We start from the raw sequence: 14,031 nt of genomic DNA on the forward strand, positions 1-14,031 counted from the left end.
ATAGGTCTCCCTTCAAAGCCAACTTGGAAGCCACAGGTCAATTACTAACAGGAGTTTGATAGAGCATCCATATTATTCCCATTCTGCAAGTGCTCAGAATTTGATTTCCCCTCCTGCATGACCTGTTCTGCCTCACCTCAAAGTGACCATCTAGGCAAAGTTTTGCCTTCCAGGAACATGTGCCATCATGTCCTCTATGCCATAATGATCTCTAGCAGCTCCTAATGTCAGCTGAGAGGGAAGCAAACAGTGCAATTAAAGGTATTGGATATCAACATACAAATCCCTTCATAACTTTGGAGCCTCAAATCTGCAGGACCACTTCTGTTCCTATACGCCACCACAACAGTTCCACTTATCCAAGCAGGGCCCTTCTACAAGTACTACCTTGCACATGAGCAAGATCCACAACTGTTTGTAAATGTGCATTATCTGCTGTAGCCCTCATCTTGCAAAATGGCCTACCTGTTAGAGTTCAGAAGCCTACTGTTTTCCTGGCTTTTCACTGTGTATTTTTAACACAGGTAATATGACTGCACTATAATGAAATGGTCCAAACCCTGTTACACCTTTTCTTGCATGTCCATCCTGTTGACTATGTTTACACAATATAATTTGCCCTGAGTCTCCATGAAAAGGTGGATTATAAATAAAGAAATAATGCATAAATATTTCACCTGAAATGTCTTCCTTGGATGAGGGAGTATGGGCTTGCAGCTGCAAGTCCACCATCAGCACCACTTCCTTCTCCTCTTGGAAGCTGAGAAAAACATGGAATCAGCAGGAGGAGAAGGCCCTGCCACTGCCAGAACAAGTGGCTGGGTGAAAGCTGATGAGGCCAGTTACTAGCTCTCTAAGGAGGAGGGGGCAGGGGCGAGGAAGGTGTCTAACCTGTTCCTTTGGGTTGGGAGGTGCCTCTCTGTGCCCTTCTAGAAGACAGGGACATTCTGGAAAGAATGTCCAATAACAAAAAGACCCTGCCCTGTAATCACCAGCCTGGGTGGACTTACCTAAGTCTTAGGGATACTGGCTGCTGGAATGGAAGAAAGAAGCTATGATCTGGGCAGAGCCCTATTTAAGATCTGAGGATCAGGTGGACAGGCCAGTCAGGGGCTGGAAGTGACAGAGTTAATGGGGAAGGATAAAAGGGAAGCACCCCAATGGCCAAGGATGAGAACCAGTTGTCCTATCTGGTAAAGAAGACAGACTGGTTGAGAAAATGAAAGCAAAAGGTGAAGATAACCTTTTTTTTCCCTCCATGAACTCTGAGGCCACAAAGGTGGTCGGGGGGGGGGGGTTGAAACTCAATGCAGGATTGCAGGAGAGTGTGAGATCCCTCAGGCATGGAGATCCTGACATGAAGATTTCCCTCTATTGCTGATTTAATTGTGTGGACGTTAACCACACCTATTAAGTAATGTCTGTGATATAATTAGTGACAATGCAATGTTTTTTTTTTCTCTCAGATCTGCTCTGTATCATGTATTTCATTTTGTAGCTGTCTGCTGTGTAGTTTTTACTGGTGATGTACTCATCCTATCCATTGCTGCAAGGAATTTTCACATACCAGTATTGTTCCATTTTTCAGTGCTTACATAGTGTATGTTTAACTGAAGAATTCACTGGTCATTTTGAAAGCTAAAAGCAGCAAGGCTACTGTGTCCTGCCACTATTTATCGTTAGTTTCTGCTCACTCGTATGTTTATCAGCTTAAATATCATGAACAGTTGGTCAGCTAAAATCAGATTGAGTGTAGTGTGGTTTTTATTTGTTTTTGCTTTTTTACTATTTAGAGGCTGCACTCCTTTCCCCTATTATTTAAAAATTATTATCCTTAATTTTAATAGTTTTGTGACAAAGCCACCTCCACCCATCTTCAGCCAGCATGGTGTAGTGGTTAAGAGTGAAGGCTTCTAATCTAGGGTTTGATTCCCCACACTTCCACATACAGCAGCTTGGTGACCTTGGACTAGTCACAGTTCTCTTATGGATTATCTCATAGGGCAGTTCTTCCTGAGCTCTCTCAGCCCCACCTGCAGAAAGGTAGGGAAGACAATTGTAAGCTACTTTGAGACGTCTTTAAGTATGATTTGCCAAACTTTTCTGAGTATGCAGAAACTCCCCAAAGTAGAGGACTTCGAATATTTTGAAACAAAATAGGTTTATCAAGAGGACAATAAGCACTGGGTGTATTTTTATGCTCCTCTGATCTCTCTTGTTTTGTTTACATTCTAGAACTTGGACTTGAGGGGAATTGCTGCTCATTATTTTGCTGTGGTCCTGATTTGCTCATTTCAGAGGAGTAGAACACAGTTGGGGGAGGGGGAATCTCATTCGGAACAATTGTCATGGTACAAATTGGAAGATACCCAAGAGAAATGCTGCTTCATACCTCATCCCATTAAATGTTTCACAGATTGCTTAAGAAATTGATTGCTATCTGCATTAGCTCCTTTTTAGTCATCCTTAAACTGATGCATTCTTTAAAGAATTCGTCTTATTAAGATTCAGACAACCTGAAATCTGATGGAGGTGAAATTGGGTAACAATATTTGAGACTAGAAGCAGTATCTATGAGACCACAAGACTTATAAGAGAAGGGAAACCCCTCCTTCCCTATCAGTCCCTATCTCTGCATGGGACAAGGCCACCAGCCAGATGGTCAATTGTGGCTTGGCGCATTTCCAACATGGTCTACACCAACTAGGTGACCACGCCCAAACCACCATTGAAGAAATCTGCCAGCCAGGTGATGCGGGAACATAGGGCTATACCCACATGGTACACTTTCAGACCCAATCCACCACCAAAGAACCCCCACTAGCCAAGCAAACTCTAACAGCATTTTGTATTAGAGCATATTCCCCCTCAGTAAGGAAGACCTTTGTATTCTGTTTGGCTAGTTAACCCCCCCTTTTTATTGTATTTTTCTACAAATGTGATGGTTACCATAAGTTACACATACAATTACCCAGCATGGCACCCCTTGCATATTGACATTAGATATTTGGCTAGAATCCATTCGACCAAAAGACAGACAAACAGAAGACTCAACATCTCTAAAGAACCATCTATATATTCATCTCGTGGCCTGAATTCCAAGATGCAGAGTTGCATGTTTGAATACTCTTTCAGGGATGATACAAATTCTTCTCTCCAGTATGCTTATTTGTGTGCATCAAGGGCATGTATTTTTCAGTCATGCACCCCTCCACTGGTAGCCTGAAAATCCTTATCGCTTTATTCTCTTGAATGTTTAAAATGGTCCTAAATTGTGATGCAACAAGTTCTGATCCCTTTCATCCAGTATACTCATTTAGTTGTATTTTATAGAGCTGAACTGGAAAAGGGTACTAAACCTCCGAAAATGTTTATCCATGCTGCATGAAAAACCTGCGTACATAATATATAAGCCTGACATCTGCACCCTTCTGGGTAATAATATATCCATTTGTGGGAGCTGGGAGCTCTCATTTTAAATAGCTTTGTGCCATTTTATACTTGCAATCTCTTGGGTTGTGCAATTGGGATATGTAATTATATCTTGTGGAAATTGATGAGGGGAAAGGAGGGGAGGGGGGATCTGGAAAAGGTTATTGAATCACGGCATGCATCTTGCTCAGGAAAAATATGTGTATGTGGGATGTTCAATTTCTTTACACACTGCACTCAGAGATAGTTCTGAAAACATAAAGTAGTTGATATTCATTGAACTTGTGTAGTTTCATTGTATAATATTATAGACTTGCCACTATTATGAGTTCCTCCAAGGTTCACCAACTTGCAGCAAAATGTGTGTGATACAGTCAGAAACAACACTTTATAAAGACTAAAAAGTAGATTTATTTGTGAAAATGCCAAATACGCTGCAAGGAGAACACCCATTCAGCCCTTCCAAAAGTACATTTATTTCAGGAAAGAAAAGAACTAATGCTTGAGACTAAATTTGAATTTTAGGTACACATATTGCCTTTTTACATTAATTACAGCATAAATGGGCATATTGTACCTAGGGGATTCTTTCTGCAAAAGGAGGATGATAAAATCCTATCACCTCACTATGTTCATTGTCTTAGACATAAAACTGGAAGTCAAATGGCTTTAGGTTACATTTAACTACTGTGCCAAAGAATTGGTTGCTAGATATGTATTTTAATCATTCTTTATATTATATTCTTCAGATTAAGACCATGTTTCTCCCTTAGAAAAAAAATCCCTTTTGAAAAGCCTTCTATTAGAATCTTAAAGGGAAGAAACTGCTAAACGTCAATTAAAATAGTTTCTGTAGAAATTGCTTTTAGAATAGATTAGTTTCAGAAAGAAATATGGTCTTCTTACTGACATTTTGAGGTTGCCATGTTACACTGTGAAGTCTACAGGGCCAGTAGTCCTATCTCCCTGGGAGGGGCATTATTTATGCAGTGCCAAAAAAAAAATTGTTTTAAATTGTTAGACTAGGAGTGAGGGAGATTTCTGATTTTACTGTTATGACTTATGGGGCTGTTGCCCATTTTATTCTGTAAGCCACCCTGAGCTGACTTTGTTGGGAGGGGCGGGATATAAATCTAATAATAAAATTTAAATAAAATAAAAGACAAGTCAACACACTAGAAATGTATAGGCTGTCCTTTTACTCCTTGGCTTCTTCTCAATGCCAGTTTGAGATCACCAGTTCACTACTCATTACCTCCACTAGCTCATTAGTTCACTACTCAGTTAGCCATCACCATTTCACTACTCACTACCTCCACTAGCTCATTTCTAAGTGCTATGACCATGTCCTTGCCATGTGTTTTGAGCCCAGGACCTGTTAGTGAGGACTTCTCAGAGGAAGAGTTTTGCCAGAGGCTCCCAGCATCACCCAACCTTCAGCTGGATGAGAGTTTAACTCAGCCAGATGTTCAACAGTCAGAGAGCTCTGACCAGCAGAAGGAAATGGCACTGCAGACAAACGAGGGCTTAGACTCCAAAGTTGTTGCAGATGCCTCTCATTCCTCTGCCCATCCTCCAGCTGGAGCTCCCTGTTCTATCAATCTAGCTGGCTCACTTGATCCAATTAAGCAATGCTGGCTACCTGCTCAAAGAGAGCTCCAGTTTAAAGGTACAATGCCAGGTTAGCAAGTCAGTTGCTGACTGCAGAAGTCTATGAGTCATCATAGTGAGGATGCAGAGGCTGCTGACAGCCTATATTAACATGGGGCTAGGAAGGCTGGGTTGCGGATGCAACTTCGTAGCCATGTGTGATCTGCTCCTTTTGGTGATACCCTTGACTCACTGAACTGTCTGACCTTGCATTCTGTCTGTCCCATTGGTATTCTGGGTTTGAAACCTGAGACCAGCAAACCCAGCTCATTAAGCATCTTTCCTGGCCACTGTATGCTGGAAGAGATCCCTAAGTGGCCAGTGTCACCTGATTCCCCCTGTTTCAGGAGGTTCTTGCTCTTGGTTTCTCACTGCTTTTTTTTTTTGGGGGGGGGGCTCCATGATTGGCTGCCAGGCCTTTAGGTGGGCTGAGCAGGGCCATGTGACCCTTTATATGGAGTGGTGCAGCTGTCTACCACCTCTAACTCTCCTTCAGCGACCTTCGTAACAACCCCCTTATACCACCCTCATAACACATTATGACAATCCATTCCACCCTTATAATACACCAAGGAGCAGCAAAATCAAGAATCCCAATTTTTATTTTTATTGGAATTCCTGGATTTTGGGGACCCATTTGTCTGATAATTCTAAAACTCTAGAAATACCTGGAAACTACCACTTTCAGTTCAGAAGAATCCCAATGCACTCTTTTTATTATTTTTTTAGCTTTCTGCTAAATGCTCGAATTTCCTTAATCAGTTACTAGAGAAGTGAACCTAAAACACTGCATTAAAGATATAGAATAGCAAAACATGTAAACTTCATTCCTGGTAGTAGCCACCTTTGCAATGGGATTATACCATCATTTCTTGTATTTCAATCGCTAAAGAAGGCCAAACTATAGGCCCATTAAGTTCAGGATCACAGCATGCATGAATGGATGGATTCATTCATTCATTTCTAGGCTCTCCCTCTATCAATAGTGTTGGGGTGGCTTCCAGCACATTAAAATCTCAAGTACAGAATTCACATATAAATTCAAATACTAGTAAAACATGGAGGGACAATGGGCTTCTGCTTTTTGCCCATACCATTTTCCTGAACTATTTGCATCATGTGGAAGCTACATGTACGCAGAATACTTCACAGGCGCTTCTAAAGCATGGCAAATAACTCTTCCCAAAGCTGTTTTGACTTAGGTAAATGATGCACATAAAAAGGCCTGTCTTTCTCCTCGCCTGAGCTTAATGGAACTTTGATAGACTTTTAAGATGATGTACACAGGGAAAGATTTTTTTTTAATTTAATGTTGCTTGATACACAAATTTATAGACAGAATGGATTGTAGTACTTCTTCAGGTTGCTTTTGGGCACAGTCTTTCAGTCTGGACAGTGGCATTTTGGAAGACATTATTGCCACTAGTAAGGGAATGCCGTTCTTCTGGCAACAGAGCTATAAATGACTAATGCGTTCTCCTAACCTTAATAGATTACTACTTAGATAAACCTGATTAAATAAATCATTTAGTACAGTGGTTAAAGCACCACGTACGTGGGGTGAAAACACATTTTTCTCTTCCTAGCAATTCAATAATCTTTTGAGGTATTGTAAATAATGGTTTTAATAAAATATGTGTGTATGCCTGTTGCATGCAAATGGAGAACATTGCTGGTACCTATGGAAAGACTAAATGTCCAGTGGCATCTTAAAGACTTGCAACATTTGTGGCAAGGTATGAGCTTTTGTGAGTCACTGATCACTTCTTCAGATTCTTTACCCCCTCTCAAATTTTGCCACAGATTTTGATAGTCTTTGAGGTGCTATTGGACTCTTTCTCTTTTCTACTGCTACAGACTAACACAGCAACCCATACTGATCTATCTTTGTGGAAAAACTGGTTAGCTTAGTGAAGCACCACCATTCATATAGAACAGGAGTCCCCAAAGTTTTGAGCCTTCAGGCACATTTGGAATTCTGAGAGATGTTGAACTTCAACCAAATAGTGGCTGCTGTAGGAGGAGGAGCCAAATCACAAATAGTTTCCACAAGAGGCAGAACTATATGGAATTCCTCCTCCCTCATACTTCTTGAGAAGCCTGAAAGGAAAAGGAAAGCAAAAGTGCTTACCAGTCCTTCTGATCATCCAGTGGAAAACCCTTTCATTTGAATAAGGTCAGCCAGTAACAACCCCTGCCTTTCAGTGGCCCTGCCCACTTTCTGAAAAAGCTTGATAGGTACCAAGAAAGGATCTGGTGAGAACCATGGTAGCCAAAGGCCCCACTTTGGGGGACCTGGTTATAGAATATGTGTTTGTGCCCCCTTCTTCACTGTTTCATTATGTATGATTGGAGCTCAGTGAGGGGGCTTAATCTGTTACTATAAACTTGGGCTTATATTGATTGTGATTGTTACAATTTGGCCTGCTTGACAGCCAAACTCTGTTTGGAAGACAGTTATCAAAAGATTGATATGGATTTATTAATTGTATCTATATAATTTGTTACCATTTTAAAACTATATTCCTACCTTCGCTGGATGAACATTTAGAATGGTCAGTCTTGGAATTGGTAGAAACATATATGTGCAAGGTACACTTAGGAAATACTCTGTTCATTTAATGTGTTTTGTGAAAATTTAAACATCACAGTGGACCTCACTGAGCCATGAGGATTAGTGTGTCAAAAGTCTTTCAACTTTCCATTAATAACAATTCTGCAGAATATTCTTTAAAACCATTCTCCATGGTTTTCCTATTCATAGTATCACCGCTATAATTTAACTTTACTGTAGTGTCAGCCTGTGTTTAACTATGTATAGAAATTATGTTTATAGAACAGAATGATGATATTAATAAATATTATGAATAGCTCCTAAAATGTAATGATTTATCAGGCAACTAGTCAAGTAAAAAGTCTAATTACAATTTCAGTCATTCCTTATATTTTTCACTAAACTCATCTCTTTTTAGAGAACCATTGAAGGTAATACTAAGACACACAGCAAATGCCATAGCAACTTATAATTACAGTTTATAATGGTTCTGTGGCTAGATATTCCTTCCATTGGTGTTATTTTTACTTGTTTTTGTTTTTTTCAGAGCTTCTTTGAAGGACAGTCTGCACCATGGGACTCAGCTAAAAAAGATGAGAACCGAATGAAGAATAGATACGGGAATATCATTGCATGTAAGTGTTGGCAGTATAATTGTACTACTGTGTAACTTCCTTTTAGTAACTGACAAGACTGCCCACCAATATTCTGATCTCTTGATGTCTGGAGTAAAAACAGAGTCCTGGCTGTTATAAATAGTAAGGGAGAAATAAACATTGTAATATTCCAAAGTCTTTAATAAAAATATAGTACTTTACTTATGAGTTCTAGGATCCTAATGCGCTTGAACAAAATGACTAACTGAAAGATCATTGCTCGTTCTGAAAAGATTAGATTTGAAATGTGGAAAAAGATAAAAGTTAATATCTACAAATATCTAATTTACTATGAAATTGAGGATTGAACAAGTTGGGGTCCTACTTAGGTGGTACAGTATAGTACAACTATGATGTACACTGCCCTGAGTTGGCTTTCTAGGAGAGCGGTATAGAAATGTAATACATAAAAAATAAGTAAATACAATCTAGTCTATGGACTATATTTCAGTAAGGACGAATCACTCCCATTAAGTATGAAATCTTGTTGTTAAAACAAGATTCCTCATAGCATATGAGGAGTGGTAGGATCCAATTGGCTTTTAGTTGTGCTGTGTTACGCTGGTTGTCTTTAGAGCTCTGTGCAAATAGCAAGCATGAAGCTAATCTAAGGTGACCAGATTTTAACATTGGTAAAGCGGGACACCATTGACCAGGGGGGGTTCTTGATTAAAAATTTGGTCTATATGGAGCACAAAAAGTTTTATAGAACACATAGAACACAAAAATAGTATTGTAATATATTTTTTAAATTTCAACATAAGTACAATTTGCCAGGTGCCCCCAGATGTCCCTCCAAAAGTGGGACAATCTGGTCACCTTAAGCTAATCAGCTGTAACTAAATATGTCATTGGAGCTAAGCAGTACTTATAAACTTACAGCCTTGCCAGAGAAATTATACATGCTCTAGCTCAGAGCCCTAGAGCACCCTTTCTTTGAGAAACTCCTGAAGCATTCTTCAGGCTTTGAGAAACCCCAGAAGTGATATGATCATGCGGAATATGGTTGGGAAGCATAGCTGTGTACATGCCCACCCAGGACCCCTCTTAGGCCCATTATTGGCCATTTTGGGAAGTCAACATGATCATATATGGTCATATCACCCCATAATGTTTAACCAATTTAAAATATGTATTAAAATTAATTAGCTCCCACCCACTCAGGTAACCCTTATAGGGCCATCAAGAAACCCCAGGGTCTCATGAGACCCTGGTTGAGAAAGCCTGCCCTAGAATCAAGTATGGGTTAGTACAGAACCAAATATGGCTCTAAATGAAATATTTAAATAAAAGTGAATTATAAGATAGGTGCTAGAGTAACCAGCCTGTGAAGGAAATGGTTGGGGGAAATTTGTGAGGCTAACAGTTAGGAAGGCTTTTCTATGAATAAACTTAAGTAGGATTCTGAGTAGTCCTGCTTAGGATTGTTCTGTAAAGGGCGTATTTAAAATATGTAGGAAAAGGGAAAAAACAGAGGTAAGCATATGCCAGTAATCCAAGTCTGCCCCATGCACAGAGTGACATTAGTGTACTGAAACAATTGTGCAGGGTGCTCCTATGTACTGGATGGAATTCCTATAGCATCATTCCATGTGATGATGTCACTTCTGGGTCTCATTGCACAATGCCACCTCACTCACAATTTTGCTCCTTCTGCTGCAAAGGGGTGAGAGGTTACCCACTGCTTCTGAGGGGTGGGAAATTGCCCGCTGAGCATTCTAATGTTATTTATAATAAGACCTTCTATGTGCCACCCCAATAAAAGACTTGCAACTATCACAGAAACTTGGGGCTACAGAAACAGTATATTTAACGTTGTATATAACTACTTACACAAGTGGGCTTTTGTATACTGGCTCTTTGTCTCTTGCTTTGAGTTTTGATGTGATTTGACATTTTAATTTTTTTGATTATAAAAGGTTTGGACCCTAGAATCTAGATAAACATTTTAACCTGATATTTCCTTGCTTATAAAACTTTCTGCAGATAAATAAGAATGGCCAAATTCTGTCAGAATAAACACTTCAGGCACTAGGTCTGCCTATCATTTATTGCTTAAATAAAATGAAAAAAATTATATATTAAAAAATCTATACTATCTTTCTTCTTCTTTCCTTGTGACTGTCTTTTGGCCTATTGCCTAGCATCCATCTTTCCAAATGTTCTCAGCTCACATTTCTCCAATACATCCTCAGCCTATGGAAGTGACCTTTGGCACTGAACACTATAGAATCCTACATTATCATGCAGTGTTTTTGGTTATGGGCACATCACACAACATGTTTATACTTGCCTACTACAGTAGTATTATAGTAACAGCAATGTGAGTTTTGATTTTTACAAATAATTAGAAAAATCATCTTATTTAGTGAGCCTGAGATGATAGGTAAAATACCTGAATTTTCTGAAACCTATACTTTTCAAAATGTGTCAACAGTGTGCACTTGAATGCTGCAATAAACTAGTAAAAAGAAGTAATTCAGTGTTGGTCATAAATGTGTGCATTTGCCTGAGATGGCTATGTCATAAAAACTTGGGGAAAGCATAAATGTAAGTAATTCTCAAAGCAGACATACTCAGCACTGTAATCAGTGTAAAAATAGTTTTGATATCTGAACAGAGAACAGTTCCCCTAAGTATATCACAGTGACAGTGAACTTGAAAGAAGAATCTGTAAAGTTATTTAAGGAAATTGTTAACAGTAGGCATGAAGGCTGTTGTAAGGAAGAAAGAAACCTTGAACCAACAGAATCAGCCTGCAGGCTCTTAAGATCAACTCAGTATGTTAGAGAAAAGACAAGGCTGGAACATGAGTTCTTGATTAGTATAATACAATCAGTTGCCTACTTGTGGATTTAACACTTGTCTGAAGAGTCTCCTAGCATAAACAATGCATGTGCAATACGAGAGGAACATGCCTCATAACACTGCAGCAAGTAACATGAACAGGAGTACACTACTGTCATCATATGAATGACTGTAAGTAGTTAATGATGCTTGTAACTGTTCACAAAAAAGTAACATGGAATTAATAGGAATTTTGGGCAACTTTTCTTTAAACCAGTGCCTTTCCACCATAGACTCAGCAAGCCGTCACAGCAGAATAGACCATAGTCCCTAATATTTTTTCCAAGTAACTTTGTGAATCTTTTAGTACAGTGCAATACTATTGCCATGTGGGAAAGCTTTCTTGAATAATTTTTTTATAGTTTACAGAAAGCCAGAAGCGTGGTAATCCTCCTGACCTCCTCCAAGTTGGCTGTTCCATAAAGTGGGGGCCACAGTAGAGAAGACACATATACAGGCAGTTGTTGATTTTGCTCATTTGCAAGTTGGCGCCTATAGAAGTCTCTGATCAAATGGTTCATGGCCTGGATGACTTTTGTGTGTAAGAGCTAATACTTACTGAGCTCAGTAACTGATGGACAGCCTGTGAAGTGACTGCAGAATGAGAATAATACTTGTTATCTGTCTAGCTTCTGATAATAGCCGAGCCACAAAATTCTGCACTAACTGGAGTTTCTAAATTGATTTTTAGGGAATATCAGTGTACCATACATTGCAGATTTGAAGTGTCAATGCTATAGTGGTGTGGATCCATGGTCAAATCAGATTATTAGGTACATGTGCCACCAAGTTGTAGCAAACTTATGGGAACCCCAGCAAGGGGCTTTCAAGGCAAACGAGAAACAAAGGTGGTTTGCCATTGCCTTCCTCTGCAGAGTCCTCCTTTGTATCCAAGTACTGGCCCTGCTTTGCTTCCAAGATCAGGCTATACCATGCCACTTTCCTTCTATAAAGTCCTTATTAATAGGGAAGAGTGATTTACTTATTTAATCCCTTACCTAAAAGTGATTTAAAGGTAGTATAGCATATTCATGGGTAGAACTTATCAAGTCAGTGTAAAAAAAATTTGAAATTTATATTTTAACTAACACAAAGGACACTCCCTGGAATGTACAATAGAAGGAAAAGAATAAAGACATATGTGAACAGGCTATTGTTAGCAAAGAGTAGACATATCTCAGAAGCCAGGACAGGGAAGGATTCTTCTCACGAAAGCTCTTTAAATTAACCTCGTTATTGACACTACTATTATAATGAACAGAGAAAGATAGCCATCCCTCTAAACATGACTCTGCTTTAGTTGAAAGAAATATAAACATCATAGCTGGAGTATAGCATAGCTGAAGTTGAGAATGTTATTATGAAAAGAGCAGCTAGTGCCACTTGTCTGGGTAACAGGACCTGTTTATTTGTAATGTGAGAAAGCACTAGAGGCATGCAGTATCAGGAGAATATCTTTTGATTAATAAAATACAAATGAAGCACAGGCAGTACAACCACTAATTCTACATCAGATCCCAAAGAAAAACAGCACTGACTCTCCTTAGCCCCTCCCACACACAGCCAACACTCAGCAGTCTTCCTCTGATCAACTTCAAATTATAGCAGACTATATTTCCCAGTCTTTATTGCTCTCTGACTGTAACATTCTAAAACCTAAAGAGAGATATTGAGCTGGAAGGGGCTATTTTACCAGACTGAAAGCCCAACAACTACATGCTACAATTTGTTACTGCCAAAATGGCTTTAGTCTCTCAAAACAGAGATAAAATATTTAATACTAATTTAATTTCCTTTTTTGTCACACATGTACATTAGCAGTAGAATGTAAAGCCAACATAAAGCAATGGAAAACCCCTTTTCAGTCTCTCCCCTCATACAATCACTAACTAAACATCTCCCCTTTTCATAAGCATTGAGAAAGTTTTTGTAGCGTCAAGCATAGGGATATTTTGGTAATCTTCTGAATTTATCCCAAATTACATAGTAAAGAAAAGCAGTAGTGGGAGAGGGAGAGAGGGAGGGGAGTGGATGTGGTTTCCTCTGGGAAGTAAGTAGGTAAATATAAAGAGACCAGACTATGGTGATAATATATTTTATGCTCGTATGTTTGCTTTTTTGAATAGGTATTTACATATTTTAATACCTGTTTGTATTACAGAATCAGGACAGCTAAGGAAGTCAGCTAGTTTTTGCAGAATTGTTTTCTAAATAACCAAAGCCATATAGAGTAGGGGACTGTACAAATATCAGCATTTTCCCAGCCAAATGCACTTACAGTAGAGCACAAGGTAGTAAGAAAACAGTTTGCAATCTTGGAACTAATCTCCAGCTGTGCAAACCTCCTACATTCCAATGGGACCTGAGCCGAACTTGTTTTGTGGATTGAGCTGTCAGCACAAACAGGATTTTCAGATATATTACTCATAACCTAAGACCAACAAGGAAACTTCTTCAAAAAGAACAAAAGAGATGGAATGATATGATACTTCTAATATTCTACATATTATTAATATTGATGGTCGCAATTTGAGGGTAACCATCTAGAATGCTTTTTGAGAAAGGTTTATGAAAATATACACATAAACTATATGCCAAAATATACAGAGGCAATCAGGGTCAGCCAAAGAGCTTTTGATATTGTGACTGTTAATACTGTAACCTGGGTGTAAACTGCATGGGGTTTTTATTCCAACCCGATTCAGTCCCTGCCCTCTACACAGAATGCGATTTCCGTTTGGATTTGGGGCGATTTTAATTTTCCTTCTGCAGCAAGAAGGATTGATCCGGAGTCACCCTACCTTTATTGTGCCATATCTCAGACTGCTTTTAATCCTGAATATATTCAGAAAATCGCGTTGTTTTGAATCTGGGCTCCGCTTCCATGGTAGA

General features: G+C 39.1%; 1 protein-coding gene across 1 annotated transcript in view; it reads left to right on the forward strand.

Annotated features, from left to right (window-relative positions):
- PTPRM (protein tyrosine phosphatase receptor type M) overlaps positions 1–14,031 on the forward strand; it is a 525,104-nt gene that overhangs the window by 439,318 nt on the left and 71,755 nt on the right. Inside the window, exon 21 of the mRNA XM_077352746.1 lies at positions 8,184–8,271. Within this exon, the coding sequence (XP_077208861.1) occupies positions 8,184–8,271 (88 nt within the window). The remainder of the gene's footprint in view (positions 1–8,183; positions 8,272–14,031) is intronic.

This window comes from Paroedura picta, chromosome 9 (genome assembly GCF_049243985.1).
Source record: "Paroedura picta isolate Pp20150507F chromosome 9, Ppicta_v3.0, whole genome shotgun sequence".
NCBI lineage: Eukaryota > Metazoa > Chordata > Lepidosauria > Squamata > Gekkonidae > Paroedura > Paroedura picta.